The following is a 14478-nucleotide window of genomic DNA, read 5'->3' as shown; positions in this document are numbered from 1 at the left end:
GGACATAATCTAATGAAAAACAGAAAAGCCACCTAGTTGTAACAGCATAAGCAGAAGTTTACAGCACGATAGTCCAAGTGGTGATAACCTTAAATAAAACTCAAATTTTTACTGTCTGTAAAACAGGAAACGCTCTCCTAGAGAACCTCCTCCTCAACCAACCATGTACATAGTTTTATCCTATGCATTCCTGTTTTCTGTGGGGTTTTTTTTGTTTTGTTTTTTGAGACAGCCTCACTCTGTCACCCGGGCTGGAGTGCAGTGGTGCGATCTCAGCTCACTGAACCTCTGCCTCCCAGGTTCAAGCAATTCTCCTGCATCAGCCTCCCGAGTAGCTGGGATTACAGGCGCCTGCCACTATGCCCAGCTGATTTTTTGTATTTTTAGTAGAGACAGGGTTTCACCATGTTGGCCAGGCTGGTCTTGAACTCCTGACTTTGTGGTCCGCCCACCTCGGCCTCCCAAAGTGCTGGGATTACAGGTGTGAGCCTCTGCAACCAGCCTGCATTCCTGTTTTTTTAATGATTTTGGAGGGTGGGGGTAGAGATGGGGTCTCACTATTTTGCCCAGGCTAGTCTTGAACTCCTGGGCTACAGTTACCCTCCTACCTTGGCTTTCCAAAGTGCTGGGATTACAGGTGTGAGCTACCGTGCCTAGCCTATAATGATCATTTTAATGTTTCCCATGCACTCATTTAGTTTGAACCCTCACAGCAACCCAATGAGGTAATACTTCCATTTCACATATAAGAAATAGAGATGAGTTGCACAAGATTACACCCTGTTAAGTGGCAGAGCCAGAATGGACTTCAGAATCCCAACTACAATACAAATGTTTATTTAAATAAAGAAGAAAGCTATTGTACAAATATCACTTTTCAGGTTTAGTTTATAGAGCCATGGCTATGGATTCTTAGCTCTGTAAGGAAGTACTTCTATAAATTCTTAGGTTTAGAGATGATACCATCTGGGTACCTTTGCTTGAACCGTGCAACCACATCTGGGTCTAGCAGGTGGATCCCATCCAGTTGGTTTCCAAGGGTGATCCTGAAACGGGAAAAGGAGGAGCAAACCAGAAATCCTGGAATTAGAGGGTTTAATAGTGTTAAAAAATGCATACCAAGTGAAGACTGCCTATCATCATATTAAATATGCCAATTCTTGTAAAAAGAACTTAACATTAGAATAGTATATGGCAGAATGACTAGTTCAGAATTGGCATAGATTCTGGTGTTAAAATAGACTGGATCTGTATTATCTGAGGGTTAGTAACTAAGGCTCAGCCAGGCCTGCTTCACAGAGTTGCTGCTACCAGGGAGTACTCTTTGGATAAGCAAAATGCTAGCAGCATGTGTTTTAAGCTCTATTAAAGGGGTGAAAGATGTAATTATTGACAGATTAAATAGATAACTTGATAACCACCAGGGGGCAGATTCAATACATCACAGAATGGCTGAGGAAGATCCTTAGGTTGTGAAGAGAACAGAAACCCTAGGGAGCAGTGCTTTGGGTCCTAGAACCTGTTGAGTTTCTAATGAATATTGTAGAATCTCATAAAACAGTTTAAATACAAGCTTAAGTGGCTTATGAATCCTCTGAAGCTCATTTATGGACTAGTGGAATACAGTGTGAAGCTCTACCAAGTTATGTCCTTAATCATAAGTAATAGCCCCTTGAGGACTAGCCTGTTCTCTGGTCACCTTACCAGTTGGGTTGCACATTGTGTGGTCGTCCAAATAACTCAATCTTGCGAGTGCCGGGAGACAGTCTTTCAATCATGCCATAGATTTCATCGGGTTTATGACTGGTGGAACGAACCTAGGAAATAAAAAGTAGCTGCTTTTTAAGTTACACAAGATTGCAATTCTAGCCCCTTCTATTATGTTTATGATCTAAATGAGAAAAATCTGGGATGAGAATACACCCAACATGAATAACTGATACCAACAGAAATGTGGAAGCTTTGGACGCCTGGGAAGCACATACCTCAGCTACGATCACATCACAATCCAGACCCTGGTTGAAGCCTTGGGGATTTCCTTTGACACCAACCTGCTCACCACAGATAACAGATTACCTTATGAAACCACCTTTTGAACTTTTTCTCAGTAAGAAATCAAATGATTCTTCTTTTGTGCTCCACCTATTGAATTGGGCCCCACTGCTGCTCACCAAGCAGTGTTCCTTCCCATGGTTCAACCAGTGACCTGTACGGCCTGTCCGAATGATGCGTTGCAGTTGATTTGTCTTCACCCAAATAATTTCATCTACCCGTTCATACCTGTGGGGCATAAAAAAGAACTAGAGCTTTAGCCAAATGTACAGTTTAGGGGTAGTACCATTTATAGAAGCAAGGAATCACAGAATACTCTGGGAGAAGAAAACATGTATCTCACTATAACAGTATTACCCTCCAAAGAGCAACACAACCACTACTTACCCCCAGAGGTTTAGACATTCTCTCCCCAACTCCATGGCCCTAGGAAGAAATGAGTTGAACAACTATTTGTATGCCCTTATTTTTTTTCCTTCAAAATATATGATGCGTTAAAAACACCATAAACACCTTTTCAGTAGACATTCAGTGAACATTTACATGCACAACACCAAAAGCAGCATGGTGGATCTAAGAATGAAAAGATAAAACAGTATTCTCAACAACCTTACCTTTCTCAAAGAACAAATGTAAAGTTAAATATATATTCAGGGTATAATTTGCATTGTAAATGGGCATTAGGACTCACTACAAAAAAAGACTGGCTGGGTGTGGTGGCTCACGCCTGTAATCCCAGCACTTTGGGAGCCCGAGGTGAGTGGATCACAAGGTCAGGAGATAGACACCATCCTGGCTAACACGGTGAAACCCAGTTTCTACTAAAAATACAAAAAAAAAATTAGCTGGGCATGGTGGCACGTGCCTGTAATCCCAGCTACTCAGGAGACTGAGGCAGGAGAATTGCTTGAACCCGGGAGGCCGAGGTTGCAGTGAGCTGAGATCACACCACTGCACTCCAGCCTGGGCAACAGAGTAAGACTGTCCCCCGGAAAAAAAGACTAAACCAGTCATACATTTAATAGTAGGGCTACGAAAACCCAGGATTTTATCTCCCACTCAGTATTCACTCTGTACTGTATCTGTCCATACCTACATAACTGAATTGCATTACCTGCCTGTGACCCAGAGGAAGAGAAAGCCATCATCCTGTAGTACGGGTATGTTGAGCCTGCGCATCTCATCATCTGTCAGGGTCCCATAGGGCAGCTCCATGTGAATATCCCAGGGTGGGTCAGCCATCACAACTGCAAACTTGCCCAATATACTGACGTCCAGGTAGCGGATATCACAACAGATCCACTGCATAAAGTGGTATTTGGTCATCTTCCCTACTTTTAACTCTCAGATTCATGGCCCAAGTCCCTCTTTTCCATTTGATTTTTCCTATTCCCTTACAAGCTTATCTATCCCCCTCCATTCCCAATAAGCAAAACAAGATTGCTGAATTTCTTTCTGCTTTCTTAACGTGTATGGCTGCCCTACTCAAAATCTATAAGTTGAGACGAGTTTTCTGAGCAGACAGGTACCTGAGGTGGGAAGAGTCGGTCTGCACTGGAATCACCTCCGACACTCTGTGTAAGAGCAAGCTCCTGGCTTGGCGTGTGGTCTTTGCTGCCAGGGGCCTCAGAATCCATGCAAGCATCAATTTCATAGTGAACATACTTGCAGGTATCCATGTGGAAACATGTATTAAGGAAAGAGCAGTCACCTAAAGACTCATCAGTGTGTTTATTGATAATTCGTCTGGGAAAATAAAAAGGGAGAATCAAGATTGTGCTCCAGACGTACATCCAACAGTTAAAATTCCAAATGATTTCAAAATTCTCCTATTTTATTACCCTCCCCTAATTCTATTGCTAGAGCTTTCTCCAAGAGTTTTAAGGGAGGCAGGTAGCATGGAAATCCATAATTCATACTACAGAACAATTGTAATTCATCTCTCAGTAAAGACTGGGTTTCCTGTTTTACCACTGGAAGGCAAGCAGTGCAGGGAACTTAGTTGGTTAGAACAGAATAAAACACTGACCTAAGAGTTCAGGTTCCTTTTCTCCTAAGATTATCCTGCTTTCAGAGTACTTTAACTTTCACTGTGGCTGAGAGACAGACATACCTTGTTATTCTAAGGAGGGAGCTTTTTCTTTTAAAAAAACAAAAAAACGTTATTTGGGAGTACAGCCTGTATTCTTCCCTCACAATGCACTTCTGAAAGTATACCTTCAGGGTCTGGTGTACTTACACAAACCATAAACTAAGTAAGATTACAGACAGAACCCCAATGACTGGAAAGAATATGCTGAAAAGGAATGGCTGCTTCTGACAAACCCATCCCACCTCATTCCCTTCCAAGAGACCTGAAGTGCAGCTTGCGACAGGGTCGATCAGCATCACTGGCTTTCATGCACTCCTCCTTGGTTCCATAGTCACAGAATTCTTGCACTTGGGCCCGACCTCGAGAGCGAAATTTTTCAACAATGGATTGTTCCTTGGCTGTTGTAGTATTTAATAGCTCTAGGATCTCCTGACTGACCTGTGACAGAAGTACCCTTGGACTTAAAATGTCTTGTAGATCAAACTGGCTCTTAGACCAACTCTGCAAATTCTTTTTGACATTAATGTCTTACAAGAGATAAATCAGCTAACTTTTTTTTTTTTTTAAGAGATGGGATCTTGCTGTCACCCAGGCCAGACTGCAGTGGTGTAATCATAACTCACTGTTTCTCCCACTGAACTCCCAGGCTCAAGTGATCCTCCCAGCTCAGCCTTCAATTGTAGCTGGGAATACAGGTGCAAGACACCATGCCAGCTAATGTTTTAATTACTTTACTTTTTGTGGGGATAGGGTCTCACTATTTTGCCCAGGCTGGTCTTGAACACCTCGCCTCAGGTGATCCTCCCACCTCGGCCTCCCAAAGTGTTGAGATTACAGGAATGAGCCATTGTGCCTAGCCCTAAATTAGCTAACTTAATATTGGAAAATTGGAGCCTTCAGATAAGAGATTTGTTAGGGGTTCAGTCCTTCCTGACAAATATGCATTTGGGATGAAATTAAAATGGAAGAGGCCTGGTTCCTACTGCTAAGCATTATATTAACGTCCCCTCCCCAGGAAGGCATTCCTTCTACAAAAAAACATATTTACTGGGTGCTGAACTAAAAAGTATAGTGCTAAACACTTTACTTTTTAGCTCAGAGTCTATTCAATTCTTTTTTTTTTTTTTTTTTTTTTTTTTTGAGACGGAGTCTTGCTCTGTAGCCCGGGCTGGAGTGCAGTGGCCTGGAGTGCAGTGGCCGGATCTCAGCTCACTGCAAGCTCCGCCTCCCGGGTTTGCGCCATTCTCCTGCCTCAGCCTCCTGAGTAGCTGGACTACAGGCGCCCGCCACCTCGCCCGGCTAGTTTTTTGTATTTTTAGTAGAGACGGGGTTTCACCGTGTTAGCCAGGATGGTCTCGATCTCCTGACCTCGTGATCCGCCCGTCTCGGCCTCCCAAAGTGCTGGGATTACAGGCTTGAGCCACCGCGCCCGGCCTGAGTCTATTCAATTCTATAAGGCAGGATATGCTGGTATTATCTTCACATTACAGATGAAAAGACTAAGGCTCAAGAGAAGTTAATTAACTTGTTCAAACTTACGCACTAGAAGTACCAAACAGATAAGAACTCATGTCAGGCCAATACTTATACTCAGAACCAATTCACATTATTTAATCAATTTCTATAACTGGTCTAGTATTCCTCTCCAGATATTTCTATAGGGAGAAATATCTCCCTATATTTCTATATATTTGGATTCCTCTTCTCTTGATCCAATTCTTTCAGATTCAATGACAGATTATCTAAATCAGAATTTGTCGACACTGGCATTATTGACACTTTGGGACAGACAACTGTTTGTTGTGGGGGTTTGTCCTACTATGCACTGTAGGATGTTTAACAACCATCCCTGGCCTCTACCCACTAGATGCCAATAGCACTCCCCCATGTGTGATAATAAAAATGTCTCCAGACATTACCAGATCCCCTGGGAGTTGGGCAGTAGGGAATCATCCCCGGTTGAGAACCACTGTAAACCCTCAATTCTAAAAACAGTTCCTTGCCCTAGGGGTAAATCCCTGTCAAACAAAGCTATAATTAAGAGCATATTGTGAGAGTATTTTCACATGACCCCTACCTTCTTGCTCTGTTGTTCCTTGGTGGACTGTTGGTTCAGAAGGCTCTCTATCTCCAGATCAACATCTGAGGCAGCATGTTTCCTTGATTTCTTGGCTGGCTCCTTTGCTGGTTCTGATGCTGAAGAGCTCAGACCAGAGGCTAATGAACTGGCAAAGGCAGCTACTGTAGTTGAGTCCTGTTCTGCACGCCGCTTCTGCCCTGTGACAGTCCCTGCTACCTCCCCAGGGCCCTTCTTTTCTGCCACAGCACCCATCATGGCAGAGAGCTTGGAATGGTCAGCATAGGTCACAAGAGTAGGATGTGCATCGTCTTGTAGGAGACCTCGCTTTACCTCAATCAACTCCTGAGCTGCAAACTTCTGCAGGAGGCTTTCTACCCCATCTTGAGTGGCAGGAGCATCTGGCTAGAGAAGAAGGGGAGGTAGGGGCAATAAGACACTGACCCGGAACTGAAAATAAGTTGTAAATCCTAACTCTGTCAGGTCATTACCGTGGAGATGGCAAGACAGATGGACACAGCATCAGTGGGCAATGTTAAGGCCAGATCAGAGAGGTGGTGTAGCAACTTCTTCTCTAACTCAGGATCTGTAGCTAATTCAGGAACTGCTGAAGCTGTGCTGGGCTTAGGGCCACCAGAGGTGGGTGCAGTAGGCACTGGGCTGTCACTACGGAAGGTTGGAGACAATGCTGCCTCTGGATTCCGTAGATCTAAGAATGAAGAGAAGTAAAAATGAAAAAAGGCAACCGCTGTTGTCTATATATTTCTGAGAAGTCAAATTCTCTGGCATTCCCATACATAGATCTTTCATTTTGTGCAGGAAATTCTCTGACCAACTTTAGCACTAGATTACCTATCCTCAATCATACTAAAGCATTAACTGTTTTGTCAATACTGGATTTTCTATCTACCTTTTCTCTATTGGGTGAGTAATGTTTTCCTAATTCCATATCCTTGTTGTGCTACAAAGAAAGTAAATTAGCAGCATGATAGATTTAAATATCCCTACCACCTTTCTATCAACCTACATTTTAATAAAGGCCAGGAATATACTCAACAACCTAGGCTGGGATCCAATATTCTTTTTGAGGCATGTAGTGTGAATTTTAATGAATTCAGGCCATTGATCAACAAAGTGTACAAAATGACAATGTTGGGGGCCAACAATGTTACCTGTAACACTCACAATCACAAAAATCTTAATACTTTGCTGAAGCCTTGGTTACCAAATGGTATTTCCTGACTATATTGTTATCATCTATTACTTCACAAGCTGGGTGGCCATCATAACCTTAATAAGATTTGAGAAACTAAAATTAGGACAAAATGTTACCTTTGAGAAAGCCTAATATCTGTGGTTATTTAATTAAAATATAGATGAAATATTAAACTCCTAGTACCTGAACTGAAATTGCTAAATAAAATAAGTAGGCCATTAGTTTACATTTAGAAATATTTTGTTTACTTAAATATTTCTACTCTGGCAAGGCACTGTGGCTCACACCTGTAATCCCAGCACTCTGGGAGGCTGAGGTGGGCGGATCACTTGAGGTGAGGATTTCGAGACCAGCCTGGCCAACATGGTGAAACCCGGTCTCTACTAAAATACAAAAAAAAAAAAAAAAAAAAAAAAAAATTAGCTGGGGGTGGTGGCACAAGCCTATAATCCCAGCTACTCAGGAGGCTGAGGCAGGAGAATTGCTTGAACCCAGGAGGCAGAGGCTACAGTGAGCCAAGTTCATGCCACTGCACTCCAGATGGGGCGACAGAGCAAGACTCTGTCTCAAAAAATATAAATAAATAAATAATTCATTAATTTGAAAAATTTCCACTCTAATGGAAACTGAATTTATTAAAATCTGACTCAGGGCTTGGTGTGTGCCTTCTATCTGTAATCCCAGCACTCTGAGAGGCCACGGTGGGAGGATCACTTGAGCCCAGGAGTTCCAGACCAGCCAGGGGAACATGGTGAAACCTAGTGTCTCTACAGAAAAATTTTTTTTTAATTAGCCACACATGGTGGCCTGTGCCTACAGTCCCAGCAGGCTGAGGTGGGAGGATTCCGCTCTCACCCATTTCTTCTTTCATTTTCAGTTTCTCCAGATAGTAAGCGAATTTAGATGTTCTCTAAGTAATTAAGAAGTGAGAAAATTTTTAAGTGAGAAATCTATAAAAAGAACCATGTTAGGCTGGGCACGGTAGCTCATGCCGGTAATCCCAGCACTTTGGGAGGCCGAAGCAGGTGGATCACGAGTTCAGGATTTCAAGACCAGCCTGGCCAACATGATGAAACCCTGTCTCTACTAAAAATACAAAAAAAATTAGCCGGGCGTGATGGCAGATGCCTGTAATCCTAGCTACTCAGGAGGCTGAGGCAGGGAATTGCTTGAACCCAGGAGGCAGAGGCTGCAGTGAGCCGAGATTGTGCCACTGCACTCCAGCCTGGGCAACAGAGGGAGACTCTATCTCAAAAAAAAAGAAAAAAAGAACCACGTTAACATAAATATTTAAGTACCTATGACTTGATATTGACTTTTCTCATTGGTAATTTGACTGATTTAATACTGCTCATTCCAATATCTGGTGATATAATTTTGGTTATGAATCCTTGTATTAATAACACCTCCTGGGAGGTTCTTCTCCCCCCACATTACATTCAGAATATTAGAGCTGAAAATACCTCTTTTAAGGTTATTGGGAAGAGGGAGCTTTTGTTTAATATGATGGATAAAACTTAACTGCTGATTAATACAATTGTTATTCACATGAAATTCTGTAAACTTTTCACGTGCAAAGTTTTGTATGTATACAGACATTTGGGGAAAAGTTTTATCATCCCTAAAACCAGTTACTGTCCAGAAAATGATTCCGAATCCCTGGGTTCCAAATCCTTCATAAGGTATTCATTCATTTATTTATTCAACACACTTACTCAATGCCTCTGCTCTGCTGCAACTACACTGACACTCTGCTTCTAATCTAACGAAAATAATGTGTTGGGTTCAGCAAACTAATAATACTTGATTTACCCTTTAATTAAGAGGACCACTGAAATTAATATGGTCAGATTACTAATTTGCTGAATCCTTAAACATGTCAACATTTATATGCACATCTCAATCTCATGAAATATACTGGAGCAGTTCACATATTTACTATGTGCTAAACCTGGCCAAATCTAGTTTGTTTCAATTAAAGATTTTTTTTAGGTAATTTTTTTTAAAAAAAGATATACTTTACCAACATGAGATATCACACCCATTGGGATGGTGCTTCCTCAAAATCAAAAATAGAATTACGATATGATCCAGCAATTCCACTTTTCGATATACGCCAAAAAGAATTAAAGCAGGGTCTCAAAGAGATATTCATACACCCAGGTTCATAGCAGCATTATTTACGATAGCCAAAAGGTGGAAGTAACCCAAACGCCCACCCATGGATGAACGAACAAAATGTGTTATATACATACAGTGGAATATTATTTATCCTTAAAAAGGAAGGAGGCCAGGCATGGAGACTTATGCCTATAATCCCAGCACTTTGGGAGGCTGAGGAGGGAGGATCACTTGAGCCCAAGAGTCCAAGACCAACCTAAGCAACCTAAAAAACCTGTTGGGTGTTTTGCCCAAAAAATACAAAAAATTAGCTGGGCAAGGTTGTATGTGCCTGTAGTACATACAACAGGCACCTGCCACCAAACCTAGCTAATTTTTGTATTTTTAGTAGAGACAGGGTTTCGCCATGTTGGCCAGGCTGGTCTTGAACTCCTGACCTCAGGTGATCCACCCGCCTTAGCCTTCCAAAGGCTGTGGACACCTGTAATCATAGCTACTCGGGAGGCTGAGGCAAGAGAACTGCTTGAACCCAGGAGGCAGACATTGCAGTGAGCTGAGATAGCACCACTGCACTCCAGCCTGGGTAACAAGAGCAAAACTCCATCTCAATAAATAAATAAATAAATAAATAAATAAATGAATGAATGAATGATAAAAATGCCAATCTAATGAAGGTCTCCCAATATTTTGACCACAGTATTTTCCACTATTAATGATATGGATACATTTTAGTTCATTTTCTATCCTTGTCTTTTGACACTGAGTTCAGTAGTCGATAATTATCAGATTTCAGTAATGCTATAAAAAACAAGATGTGGTACGCAAATTTTTATTGCCGGTGAGACATGAAAGGAATAATCTGAACTTTTATCAAGTCTTGGGTTGTATCTTACATGACAACATGATTAATAAACTTACGATAGAGTATGTTTCACAACGGTTTCCTAAGAATCCTAAAGCTCAACAAAATACATTCTTTGAAATAATCAAAATAACACAGAAAGAACAGTGACATTCTGGTTTAATTTGTGTGTTTCATCTTTACCTATTACCACAGTACCAAATGATGGGTCAGATCAAGCTCTGGGTCAGAAGACAAGATACATTTAATTACAACCCCAGAAATACTTTTATAAGAGTCTTAACTAGGCTAGGATTACGTCTGTAATCCCAGCACTTTGGGAGGCCAAGGTGGGAGGACAGATTGAGCCCAAGAGTCCAAGACCAGCCTGGGCAACATGGCAAGGCCCGGTTTCTACAAAAAAATTAAAATTAAAAATTACGCGTGCATGGCAGGGCACACCTGTGGTGCTAGCCACTCAGGAGGAGGCTGAGGCAGGAGGATCACTTGAGCCCTGAGGTCAAGACTGCAGTGAGCTGTGTTCATGTCACTGAACTCCAGCCTGGGTAACAGAATGAGATTCTTGTCTCACACACACACACACACAGAAAAAAGGGTCTTAGCTATATTATTAGCTAGATATACAAGTCAAGAGATACTCATATCTAAAAAAGAAAAAATAAACATAAAAAAGGATATTTACATGCAGGGAGAATACAGTCTTAAGTGTCAAAAATATTAAACATGTTTAGCAAGGACCTGGATGAAAGTATCAAGGCTCTAGTAGTTAGGTCTGATACAGCAAAAAGTTTGGCTAATACCAAAATGTAGCTAATATCATGGAAAAACGAAATGGCCGGGCACAGTGGCTCATGCCTGTAATCCCAGCACTTTGGGAGGCCGAGGCAGGCGGATCATGAGGTCAGGAGATCAAGAGCATCCTGGCTAACACGGTGAAACCCCGTTTCTACTAAAAATACAAAAAAATTAGCTACGTGTGGTGGCATGCACCTGTAGTCCCAGCTACTCGGGGGGCTGAGGCAGGAGAATCGTGCCATTGCACTCCAGCTTGGGCAACAAGAGCAAAACTCCGCCTCAAAAAAAACCCCAAAAAAACAAAAAACAACAAAAAAGAAAAATGAAATGAAGCTTAAAATGACCAAGAACAATTAGAATCATTCATTGAAAGAGTATGAATTTAGAAATGGAAAAGTATAAAGAAGTACGATGCCTGGCACAGTGGCTCACACCTGTAATCCCAGCACTTTGGGAAACCGAGGCGGGCAGATCACCTGAGGTCCAGAGTTCGAGACCAGCCTGACCAACATGGAGAAACCCTGTCTCTACTAAAAATACAAAATTAGCCGGGAGTGGTGACACATTCCCGTAATCCCAGCTACTCGGGAGGCTGAGGCAGGAGAATCGCCTGAACCTGGGAGGTGGAGGTTGCGGTGAGCTGAGATCGCACCATTGCACTCCAGCCTGGGAAACAAGAGCAAAAACTCCGTCTCAAAAAAAAGAAAAAAAATAAGTATGATGAGGAACAATTAAAACCAAGAAACAACCACCACCACCACAGACAGAGGATGGTCTGTTACAAAACGACAGAAACGTGAACACAAAGTAATCAATGATGTAGTACACCAATATAGTGGCTTTTTAAAAGTTAATTTTGTAGGCCAGGCCTGGTGGCTCATCACGCCTGTAATCCCAGCACTTTGGGAGGCCAAGGCGAGTGGACTGCTTTAGCTCAGGAGTTCAGAGACCAGCCCGGGCAACATGGTGAAACCCCGGCTACCAAAAATACAAAAATTAGCTGGGCGTGGTAGCACACGCCTGTGGCCCCAGCTACTTGAGAGGTTGAAGTGGGAGGATTGCTGGAGCCTGGGAAGTCAAGGCAGCGGTGAGCCATGATCATGCCACAGCACTCCAGCCTGGGTGACAGAGGGAGACTCTGTCTCTAACTAACTAAATAATTTTGCAGATCACTCTGTTGAAACAAACAACTACCTGATCCTCAGGTCCCCTTTTGCAACTGCCATTACTGAAAGGGAAAAGATTCCACAAGAAAATTAAATAGCCTGGATATGGTGGCTCTCACCCGTAATTCAAACACTTTGGGAGGCTTAGGCAAGAGGACAGCTTGAGCCCAGGTGTTCAAGACAAATTTGGGCAACATAATGAGACCTTATCGCTATTAAAAATTTAAAAATTAGCCAGGCATGGTGGCATGCCCCTGTAGTCCTAGCTACTCACAGGATGAGCTGGGAGGACTGCTACACTCCAGCCTGGGCAACGATGAGAGACCCTATCTCAAAAACAGAAGCAAAAAAAGTCGCTGGCATCATTTATGCACATTTTTAAAAAGTTTCAAAACAGAAAACCAAAGAATAGGGGAAACAAAACAAAACAAAAAATTGTATCTATAAATAAATCAATGAAGTTTCTAGAGCAAGGAAAAAAAAAAAAACTCTGCCTCTTCGGTAATTCAGGAACTACTCCGAGACTTGACTACTAATTATTGCCTGATCAAATGACTTGCACTTCTTACTCTACTATCCTCCCCTCTTACCTCTTTAATTATCTAGGTCCTATATAGCCATAAAGGCCAAATTCAAGTGCCAATTCCACTATGATGGCTTTGATGGCTTCACTACCTACACCAGCTCTTGTTACTTCTCTTCACTGTACAGACTGTAGATTCATTCGTTTGGTTTCATACATATATCCTATCATATTCCTTTTTGTAAGCATCTACCTTTGAATCCTATGGTTTTTAAAATTCTTGAGGACAGGGGCAATTTCTTACTTATTTTTGTCTAGTTAGACCCATGAACACTGTAGCTAAGAAAGGATAATTAATTAGGTGAGAGGATCCTGCCAGTGTATCTTCTATTTCTAGGGGCCAGAATATGAGCACATGAACCTAACATGATCTAGACAAGATTTAGAGATGGAGTTGAAGATACTGACAAATATTGGAACAATCTACCACAAGGGTGATATTGAGTCACTATTTTTGCAGAGCTTTGTTACTAGTTTGCCTTAAATAATTCAGAGTTTGTCCTGGGGGTAAGGAGTGGATAAGAGTGAACTTAACAATCTTTTAAATTTCCTTCAAGTTTTATGATCGCGACATAGGGGCAACAGGAGAGGAGAAAAAGTTTGGAAATCAAACACAAATGTTTTCAGGTTCCTGCTAGGTATGTAAATTGCTAAGACAATGCCGGTAGGGGTACTCATTCAAAAACACCGAATGCCACTCTGTACGGGCCACTAAATTGGACACTGTGGATATGAAGGTTCATTCCTTGCTTACCGTACCCACAGATGCCAAAAAATGACCACTACAAAATAGTCGTTGTAACTGAGGGAACAAAGCGCCATAGCAGCAACAAAAAGGGGTTCTTGCTGCTTCGTGGGATAGGGGGCTGAGAAGCCTCACAAAGGCGACGTCCTCGCAGTCTAAAGAGGAATGGGCAAGGAGGACGAGGGTGGGGCTCAAGCATCCGTCCGATAGAAGTGAGCAAGAAGAACCGAGGCTCAGGGTGAGGAGGAACGGCGAACTACTTGCAGAAGGGCGAAGGTCTGTGCTGCTGAAGGGGGAGATGGAGTACCAATGTACGAGGCTTTATAGAAATGGCCGTTTGGTAAAGGGCAGTAACTCTGGAGCTTTTTCTCTAGGGATCCCGCCCGTCCTCCCCAGTTGAGCCTCGGCCCCAGCAGCCCAGTGCCTCACCCAAATGCCCCGAGTCCTGCTTCCGCCTCCGCTGCAGCCTCTCCCGCAGAGAGTCCAGCTGCTTCTTGTGGGCCTGGATAGAGCTCCACGTGTCCGACATCCTAGTCTCCCAGCCCTGACGCCTCTCGAATAAGGCGCGGCGGACTAGCACCTCCCAGCACTCGCTCCAGGATATAACCAATTCTCACGCGGGCACCCCGAAGGCTAACCGGAAAATGACCCCTAGAGATGAGCAAGACAGAAAAGTCACTTCCGGTGTCGCGCTTTCTTGGAAGCTCTAAAGAGAGCCACGTTAGGTGTTGGCAGAGCGGCCAATATAGTCTTTATTACCTGCTCTCTC

At 42.7% G+C, this 14478-nt stretch overlaps 1 protein-coding gene across 1 annotated transcript; it reads right to left on the bottom strand.

Annotated features, from left to right (window-relative positions):
• Window positions 1–821: 821 nt before the first annotated feature.
• METTL3 (methyltransferase 3, N6-adenosine-methyltransferase complex catalytic subunit) lies at window positions 822–14385 on the bottom strand. Its single transcript, XM_050796521.1, has 11 exons — window positions 14139–14385; window positions 6713–6930; window positions 6222–6626; window positions 4407–4582; window positions 3582–3798; window positions 3167–3354; window positions 2440–2478; window positions 2172–2280; window positions 1986–2051; window positions 1705–1817; window positions 822–1046 (listed from the first exon to the last, which is right to left on the bottom strand). Exons 1-11 carry the CDS (start codon window positions 14236–14238, stop codon window positions 935–937), a joined length of 1743 nt encoding a protein of 580 aa, XP_050652478.1. The 5' UTR covers window positions 14239–14385; the 3' UTR covers window positions 822–934.
• Between the last annotated feature and the right edge of the window lie 93 nt (window positions 14386–14478).

Source organism: Macaca thibetana, chromosome 7, assembly GCF_024542745.1.
Source record: "Macaca thibetana thibetana isolate TM-01 chromosome 7, ASM2454274v1, whole genome shotgun sequence".
Classification (NCBI taxonomy): Eukaryota; Metazoa; Chordata; class Mammalia; order Primates; family Cercopithecidae; genus Macaca; species Macaca thibetana.
This window is presented reverse-complemented; position numbering and strand designations above follow the sequence as displayed.

What these genes read in the sequence shown, in the direction of transcription:
- METTL3 (XM_050796521.1), bottom strand. Translation starts at nt 14,238, where the DNA reads ATGTCGGACACGTGGAGCTCTATCCAGGCCCACAAGAAGCAGCTGGAC. An exon ending in ACCGACTCTTCCCACCTCAG is followed by an intron (nt 3,355 to 3,581) that starts GTACCTGTCTGC and finishes CACTTTATGCAG; the next exon opens with TGGATCTGTTGTGATATCCG. An exon ending in GTGATGTGATCGTAGCTGAG is followed by an intron (nt 1,818 to 1,985) that starts GTATGTGCTTCC and finishes TTTATTTCCTAG; the next exon opens with GTTCGTTCCACCAGTCATAA.